Here is a 9,536-nt window from a genome sequence, read left to right as displayed (position 1 = left end):
TGGACTGTGGGAGGAATCCGGAGTACCGGAGAGGACGCACACAAACACGGGAGAACATGAAGCTCTGAAACAAAGATGGTGGATTTGACCTCAGGACCAGGCGGGGTTACGGGGGCCATGACCCCCCAATAATAGATCCAGCTACACTGAAACTGTCAATTTCATTTACTTTTACTGTTTTAAAGCTATCAGGCTGCTTTGTGGCTCACTCAATACTAAACTAAGATACTTTCAGTGTGAATCATTTGCAGGAACACAGGCAGGATTTAAAGTGCAGAACTTTACAGTCTCTGTCTCAAAGTTGGTCTAAACATGCTAACAGCTCTTTGTTTTTCTCAGTTTTCACTGGTTTGATGTAATGAAAGAAATTTTAAAGAAGCAGACGATTGTTGTTATTTTAGTTCTATAGTTTCATAAATCGTGGTGTGGATCTAAGTCAACATTCAGAATAAATAAGATAATACAGCACTTTGATGGTTGCCTTTGTATTTTCCCAGCAGTGCTCAGGTTGGTTCTCGGCTACATTTACATACAGATGTTAATGTGTTCAGCAGCTGGACTCATCTGAGGAAGGAACATTGGAAAGGTGCTCAGTGCACAACTGCATCACTAATTTTATGTAAGACCCTGTGTTTTATTGTATTTATATATTTGTAACATTTGACTCAAACACTTTTGGGAAGGATGAAAATGTTTTCAGGAGGAAGTTTTTCCTTCTGTCCGACTGCAGTACACACAACACTGCGTCTCCCCCCATTATCACACTTCCTCAGGCTGGTGATGAGCGCCCCCTGGTGTCAGTGTTGATGACGTCATGCACAGTGAAACATAAACAGTGTCTGTTAATAAAAAATCATGTGTCCATTTTCATGTTTGCATCATGTTTCTGTAAAATCATCAGCTGTTTCTGAACCTTCTTCATTGTTTGACTCATTCCAACAGCTGTGAGCTGTGATGGAGTCAGAGCAGCTTCATCACTGATGTTCAGGTGAAGCTGAACTTAATAAACTGTAGAAATGATCAGGATTCAGGTTGGATGTGTAAAACACTTCTGTGTGAGGTCGCAGTGCTTCATATGTGTGTGTGGGCTGAAGCACACACGTGTGAGTCCTCAGAGGTTTCAAACACATCACTGCACACACTTATAATCCTAGTTTAAGCTTGTGGATCATATCGGACACATCAGCAGCTCTTTGGAGACAAAGATTTGAGATTTAAGATGAGTCATAGTCTTTCTATCCATGGTAGCTTCCACTGCTGAGGCTCGGGAAACATGAAGAGGATAATTAAGAGCAAGCATCAGCTCTGTCTCATCTAACTACACAGTATTATGATCATGCACTTATGTCTCAAACTAAGACACAATGAGACAAAATGAGTTCTGTGAGTCTTTAGATTATCAGTAAATTCTGGTGACAGTTTGACGCTCAGTGGAGCCATTTTTGGTTTGTGATGAGTGTTTTGTGAGCTTCTGTTTTGTGAATCGCTCTTTGTAATTTAGAAGATCGTGCAGAAATGTGCGCGCCCTTATCTGAGAGGACACGGAGAGAGTGTCGCAGACTCGAGGTGAGGAGATAAACCTCGGAGCTGGATGGCCTGCACGTTACCCATGTGCATCTTTTCAGTGACATCAAGTGAACCCATAATAAGCATTTCTATGTCTTAGACATCATGTCCATTTCTAATGAGAGATTATTTTTAAATGAGGGAAACCTGGTCTAACAACACGCTTCCAACAGAGCTAAAGGTTCACCACAGTGAGACGGTGGGACTCTGATAAGAACTGAAACACTGTGTATGAACAGCTGAGACAAAACTATATATAAACACTCATTTATTCCAGTTTAGTTTGCAATGATTTTAAAGTAATGTGGAACGATTCATGTTCATGAGCTGTTACAAACACAACTATTGATTTGTCTATATATGGTCGGACTACAAGGCTTGTGTTGAGGCTCTTGGAATAATGTGTGAATTACAGCAAGAAATGATGGTTTCCCATTTTACCAAAGTGGAATAAAATCACCACAGCAAAGAAATCATGTTATTGTCTGCAGCTAAAATATATGGTGAACATGGTTTTATAATAATGTGCAAACACAACCTCACTCTGCTCTATACGAGGAGCCAACCACAGCTGTCCGGGTCTTCATCCACCACCTCCACCATCTTTGCTCATCATCATTCACTTAATTGCTGATTGGTTTAAATCAAACTCCATTACAGGTTCAACTCCATCATATAACAGCATGTTGACTTTGGATCTGGTGTGCAGTGCCACCTTAAAAGATGAGGAAACTAAGAGATTACAAAAAAGAAGTGGAGGAGTTAAAGAGCTGCAGCAGATTAACAGTTTCTGACAGTCATGTGTTAGAAATAGGACGATTAGATGAGCTGAGGGATCCATCTACTGCTCAGTGAAGCCTCATCAGAAACAGTCTCAGTGGAAGGATGGCTCTATTGTTAAGGAAGGACACAGGCAGAAAGACTGGCGTCTGTCACACAGGAACTGGACTGAAAATCAGCTGCACATATTCATCAGTACGTGCAAACATATTATAGGTGTGGAATTCAGGACAGTACCATCAGAAGTTGATCCACTGTGCAAATGTCTGATTGGCAGTGGCTTCATTTTTCACTATGAACAAACTGCTAATGCAGCATCACAGGACGTCAGCCATGGATTGGCCTCCCCAGACCTCAACATTACTGAAACATCTTAACAGAGGATGGAAACAAAGGGAACCAACATCCAAGAAAAGAGCTGCTGCTGAAAACTTCCTCACAGAAAACACAAACAAGCTTGACTAAGAGACTCCAGGCTGTGCTGAATTATAAAGGTGGACTGACCTCCAGGGTCCTTAGTATCATATACAGTGGGGCAAAAAAGTATTTAGTCAGCCACCGATTGTGCAAGTTCCCCCACTTAAAATGATGACAGAGGTCAGTAATTTGCACCAGAGGTACACTTCAACTGTGAGAGACAGAATGTGAAAAAAAAATCCATGAATTCACATGGTAGGATTTGTAAAGAATTTATTCGTAAATTAGGGTGGAAAATAAGTATTTGGTCACCTCAAACATGGAAAATCTCTGGCTCTCACAGACCTGTAACATCTTCTGTAAGAAGCTTTTCTGTCCCCCACTCGTTACCTGTATGAATGGCACCTGTTTGAACCCATCATCTGTATAAAAGACACCTGTCCACAGCCTCAAACAGTCAGACTCCAAACTCCGCCATGGCCAAGACCAAAGAGCTTTCGAAGGACACCAGGAAAAGTATTGTAGACCTGCACCAGACTGGGAAGAGTGAATCTACAATAGGCAAGCAGCTTGGTGTGAAGAAATCAACTGTGGGAGCAATCATCAGAAAATGGAAGACATACAAGACCACTGATAATCTCCCACGATCTGGGGCTCCACGCAAGATCTCATCCCGTGGGGTCAAAATGATCATGAGAACGGTGAGCAAAGATCCCAGAACCACACGGGGGGACCTGGTGAATGACCTGCAGAGAGCTGGGACCAAAGTAACAAAGGTCACCATCAGTAACACACTACAACGGCAGGGAATCAAATCCCGCAGTGCCAGACGTGTTCCGCTGCTGAAGCCAGTGCATGTCCAGGCCCGTCTGAAGTTTGCCAGAGAGCACATGGATGATACAGCAGAGGATTGGGAGAATGTCATGTGGTCAGATGAAACCAAAGTAGAACTTTTTGGTATAAACTCAACTCGTCGTGTTTGGAGGACGAAGAATACTGAGTTGCATCCCAAGAACACCATACCTACTGTGAAGCATGGGGTTGGAAACATCATGCTATGGGGATGTTTTTCTGCCAAGGGGACAGGACGACTGATCCGTGTTAAGGACAGAATGAATGGGGCCATGTATCGTGAGATTTTGAGCCAAAACCTCCTTCCATCAGTGAGAACTTTGAAGATGAAACGAGGCTGGGTCTTCCAACATGACAATGATCCAAAACACACCGCCCGGGCAACAAAGGAGTGGCTCCGTAAGAAGCATTTGAAAGTCCTGGAGTGGCCTAGCCAGTCTCCAGACCTCAACCCCATAGAAAATCTGTGGCGGGAGTTGAAAGTCCGTGTTGCTCGGCGACAGCCCCAAAACATCACTGCTCTCGAGAAGATCTGCATGGAGGAATGGGCCAAAATACCAGCTACTGTGTGTGCAAACCTGGTAAAGACCTATAGTAAACGTTTGACCTCTGTTATTGCCAACAAAGGTTATGTTACAAAGTATTGAGTTGTATTTTTGTTATTGACCAAATACTTATTTGCCACCCTGATTTACGAATAAATTCTTTACAAATCCTACCATGTGGATTCATGGATTTTTTTTTCACATTCTGTCTCTCACAGTTGACGTGTACCTCTGGTGCAAATTACTGACCTCTGTCATCATTTTAGGTGGGGGAACTTGCACAATCGGTGGCTGACTAAATACTTTTTTGCCCCACTGTAAGCTCAGTTTGTGTCTTATATACTTTCCATTTATATAACAAAATATATAGAAAGGAGGGTGGTTTAAGATGTGTGTAGAGTTTTATTCATTATCTTTAGACAAACAAAGAAAGCACCATCCATTCGTCTCCAGTCTGTATGAAAAACAGGGGAAAGGTCAAATTAAACCTTTGAAATTCCTTTCACAATAAATCCATAAATAAACAAAATAAAACATAGAAAAGTGTTTAAACCCACTTTTCCATAAAGCTGTCAATAGGAAATGTTCCAGTAAACATGTCTGTGTTTCTGCTGTTTTCCTTTCATGCATCCACAGCTGACAGGTAACCCTATTGGAGTCGCCATAGTGACGGGTGGCGTCTCAGCTTCAGCGTGTTGATGGGCACAGCCATGGTTACCACAGCTGGAGTTGGTGTACGGCGAGCTGTGAGAGGACAGAGATGGAGAACGCACATTTAACTCTTTAACAGGAGATACGTTACGACTAACAGACGACTGCTGTCTACATGATGTCTTTGCAGCCCTTATGCTACATGTTACACAACTTTTCTTCATGCCAACAAGACTGAGGTGCCACATAGTCGACACATACAGCTGATTATGATGCATGTTTTACTATTGCTATGTTCACATCATCTGCTTGGCTTTATTACTGAAAGCCTGGAGATCCTCTGACGTGTGCATGGCTGATGTGAAGTATGATTAGTCCTACATGACATCAACAACAGAGGCAATGAAAGCTTTGTTGTTAACAGGTTGTAGGTAAAGTCAAATGTCTACTTCTACACTTGTGTTGGGTAAAGTTCTTCTCACTGCAGCAGATTTATATCTGTGCTTTCACAGGGCGTGATGTGGAGCTCAGCGCTGAGGTGCAGGTCTCCTTGGAGACGGCATCCTGGCTGAAATATTATCATGCTTCCAAAACATTTCAGCTTTTATTTTGAAAGAAACAAGACTTGAAAACGAATCCCCTTCTTCCTCTTTGTCTTTGTTCTTCAGAGGAGTGTCACCTGGACAAACTCAGGGCTGTTCTAGAGCCTTTCTTATTATTTGACTCCATAGAAATAAAACTGAATCGAATCAAACAAAAACTCCCAAACAGCTAAAACACTTTGCTTTATTCTCTTTTTTAACAAATACGTTGAAGTCCATCCACAACAACACAGCTGAGATCTCCTTTGTAATCAAGTGTTTACATCCTTTGTACAGATCTGCATACAAAACAATCATTTACGTCCCACAGAAGTCTAGTTACACGTAACTATACAAGAACTGGTGAATGACAGAAACATGAGACACATGATCACAGGTGATAACAAAAAGAGAAAGAATTCATGTGTTAGTGATGTTTTTCAGCCCTGATGGCTCATGTTGGAGAAACAAGCTGAGGTACGTGGAAAGTTCACACACACAAGTGGGCGTGAGCGCACACACAGAGAGAAACACAACTGAAGCATCTGTTTGCTGTTTCTGCTTTCATCATCTCTGCTGCTGTGTCAGGCTGGGGTCTCTCAGTGACGTGGTTGAGGTGAAGTATGACGAGTATCCCTGATTCAGTCCATCGAGACAAAGGGCAAAGAAAGCTGTTGTTAACAAACTCTATGGTGATGTGGCGTTTAGCTCTGACTCTACGCTCTGCTGAATCCTTTGAACCTGCTGATCAGTAAAGCTCTACGTGCTGCAGCAGATTGACCTCATCTGTGTTCACAGGTGTGGACCTCAGCGCTGAGGTGCAGGAGACTTTCATTCAGTTCTCCCTGCAAACAGCATCCAGCCTGGAAATACTGTCATCTTTCCCACAAATGGTGCTCTTATCTCAGAGAAGAAGTCTGATGTAAATAACTGCAATCAACAGTGATGTTCTGCACAGATCACTTTTCCATTTTGCTCTCTAGATGAGTCCCAGCTGCCTGACCTTGTGTCCAGGTGATCGTCTCACTGAGGAGCTTTTGTTCTGAAAATCTCACGTCCATCACCTGTTTCCTTTTTACTATCTCTGCTCTTTCTTTATTCACAATGCTCATAATATCACACAATTATATTCATCACCTGCATGTTTTTATCCAGCTGCTGTTAGAACCAAACAAATAAAAAGGATGAAAAGCCTGAAATCCTTTGATTTATTACATTTGAAACAAATATGAGAGCATCCCTAACAGCACAGCTGAGACCTTTGTTTTAATCAAGCCTTTGTATCGACACACTTGTAAAGATTCATATACAAAACATAATAGAATAAATCAATATAAAATACACATAGTCACAAAAATGCAGCCATGTTGTGAGTTTGCATCTAAAACATGCATGTTTCCCTTTGTACAGGCAGATTTACAGCAGACAAAGCAACACGCTGATCGACTTTGACCGCTGCAAAAACAAAATACCCACCAAGTCTGAAGTCGATCAGAGGAACTGTTGACAGACTGACAGACAAACAGATGCTTGATTCATTAGTGCGATTAAATGTTCTTCTTTAGCAGCATCACTTCATGTGTTTGTGTTCCAGGAATAAAGGTCTGTTTAAACTGGACGTCTCCTCAGCATCACTCGTGCTGTCATGGTTTCAAAGCTGTGCAGAAAGAATCTGAGGGATGATACAGAGGTGACCAAAGTTACAAACATCTAGCTGTGCTGGAAATGTTTGCAGAGCTCCAAACTCTTTGGCTTTCTGCAGAGCAAGTATGGAAGAAGCACCTGAGCTAACTTCAGTTTAGACGATATGAGGAAAAATGCTGCTTCCCAAAGTTTCCTACAAGTATCCAGTTTATATTTAGAGAAGCGAAGGCTCTTTATCCTGACAACTACTCCCTGGTGGATCCCTGTCCTGTGACAGCAGCAAAGACTGTGTATCAGTATCATCAAAGCCACTTCAATAACCAGTGTTTAAAGCTCTCTAGCAGATGGACTTCAGTGGCAGCAGCCTCTGTCTGCTGTGTACAGAAGGTTCTCTGATGAAGCACACAGCAGATGCTGCACTACAACAGCAGCAGCAGCTCAGCTTCAGTTTGCTTCGACGCCCTTTTTGACCTGTGAAACAGCAGAAAATGAAACATTTCAACACCCGTTTGTTAGCGTGAGCTGTTCTGCTGTTTTTCATCATTTCACAGGTGAAATAAAATCACATTTACTTCCTGTAGGAGTGATCGTGTCCAGCCTGACTGAGACCATGTGCTCCATCCTGCACAGGTAATAAACCGCTGACATGAAGGGCTGTCAAGTAGTTTTTAGACAAATGGGGGTAAAAGAGACGTTAAAAGCTTAAAGAGAAACTACATTTTCTAAGAACTGTCTGACGTTCACCTCTCACTCTCAGAAAGTATACAGACTTTCTTTGATTCACTAGTGAGATAAAATGCATTTCTTGGACAACATGACTTTGATATATTTGTTTTCCAGGAGCAAAGGTCTGTTTATACTGGCGAGCGATGCAGGCAGGAGGACTCTTTACACTGTGACTGACTAATCAATCTCTTCATCATGACTTCTGCTGTCATGGTTTTAAACCTGCGCAGTGGAGAAAAGAAGCTGAAAGAAGCTTCCTGCAAGTATCTGACGTGTCTTTAAAGAACTAAATCCTCCTCATCCTCACAGATACTCCCTCCTTAACCAGTTTCTTAAACTAGCTAACAGGTGGAGCGACACCACTGCGTACCAAAGGTTATAAAGTTAACCACACAGCAGACACTCTCGGTATGTCAGCTGTGTGGAATCAAGTTGTTCCTGCATTAATACACATACTGAAGGAACTGCCATGAGAAAGGAGAACTGAAGCTTTGATGCTAAAGTTAAGAACCTTTTGTTCACACTGGCAAGTGTTCAATGTTACCATTTATGCCAGTTTATTAATAAAGTACTTTTAAAAACAGCAGCAGGGCTGACAAAAGTGCAATAAAACCAAAAATCTATGAAACAGCAAATAATGAAATATTTTCATTTCAAGACCTTTTTATTAACTCTTCTCCGGCCTTTATAGCACATTTACTTGTCTTACACTCTTTCAGTTGATATGAGTGACCAATATCTAATTCATTAGCTCACTAGTGCTTTACTGTTATATTCAGTCTGCTGACTGAGATCAGGTGACATTAAAAAAATCGCTAGTGAATGAAATGTGAAAAGAAAAATCATTGTGATCAAAGCTCTCTTGTTTGCTCTGAGGCACTAAAGCCTGCACAGGTAATAAGTTTCTTGGCTTTAAGTGAGGATTTCCATTCGTTTGCAAGCAAATGAAGAAACAAAAGTTTGTACGGACTTTAGCGCCCTGTTGTCCTCATGTGTGGACGTCACATTTTGGGATGTTTAGACCAAAATACAAAGTTTTGCTCCACAAGGACCTGATTTGCACTTACGAGGTCATTATCCTGCCTCTGTTCTATCGACATTTAAAGCGAATATCCTCATATGTGGATCTCATTTCTCTCAGAAACAAAGTTCTGGTAATTCTTTGTTTGTACATGAATCAGGTCCCAAACAGCCCAAATAGCAAAGAGACTTTAAAAATGCATGAAAGAGTTCAGGTCTTAGGAGGTTAAAGCTCTAAAAGAGAAACTCCAGTGAAACAAGTTGAGGTGACCACGTGTGTGTTGTTGTCACATGTTACTCTGCACGCCAGCAGGTGGCGACAGGTTAATCTGGCCCTGCTTTGTTTGTCCTTTTGGATCAAAAAGCCTGTTTTTCTTGTGTTTTTAACTACATTTGATCATCACGTTGCTGATATCGTCTGATCTGCATCCCAACTGCTAAGTTTGTGTTATTTAGGTTGTTTCTTTGAATGTTTCTCTTGCTAACTGTCTGAGGTTCACCTCTCACAGAGTGAACATAATTCTGCCCTTGTAGGATTAATCTTTGTGGTTGCAAAACCGTCCATTTGTTTACCACAACTGACATGTTTCTGAATCCATCCCAGAGCCGAGGGTTTGTGTAAGTGGGTTTTTAGTGTGGGTTTTCGTGCTGGCAGGGAGGCAAAAGGTGATTTCAGTGTCTACTATATAAAGAGGCAGCAGCTTCCAGATCTTCATCTGTGTTCTCCTCCATCATCATTTCACTCATCACATGG

At 41.8% G+C, this 9,536-nt stretch overlaps 2 protein-coding genes across 2 annotated transcripts in view; both read right to left on the bottom strand.

Moving 5' to 3' along the window:
* LOC146672589 (NACHT, LRR and PYD domains-containing protein 12-like) overlaps nucleotides 1-9,536 on the bottom strand; it is a 236,742-nt gene that overhangs the window by 201,446 nt on the left and 25,760 nt on the right. The gene's annotated exons all lie outside the window — the stretch shown is intronic.
* Nucleotides 4,810-9,536, bottom strand: part of LOC146672590 (uncharacterized) — a 28,481-nt gene continuing 23,754 nt past the window's right edge. Inside the window, exon 4 of the mRNA XM_085402590.1 lies at nucleotides 4,810-4,904. Coding sequence (XP_085258716.1) covers nucleotides 4,810-4,904 — 95 coding nt within the window. The remainder of the gene's footprint in view (nucleotides 4,905-9,536) is intronic.

This window comes from Rhamphochromis longiceps, linkage group LG3 (genome assembly GCF_057381845.1).
Source record: "Rhamphochromis longiceps isolate RC_006_pf linkage group LG3, R_longiceps_female_GT1.1, whole genome shotgun sequence".
Lineage (NCBI taxonomy): Eukaryota > Metazoa > Chordata > Actinopteri > Cichliformes > Cichlidae > Rhamphochromis > Rhamphochromis longiceps.
The sequence above is the reverse complement of the archived record's forward strand: the minus strand, read 5'-3'. Positions and strand labels throughout refer to the sequence as shown.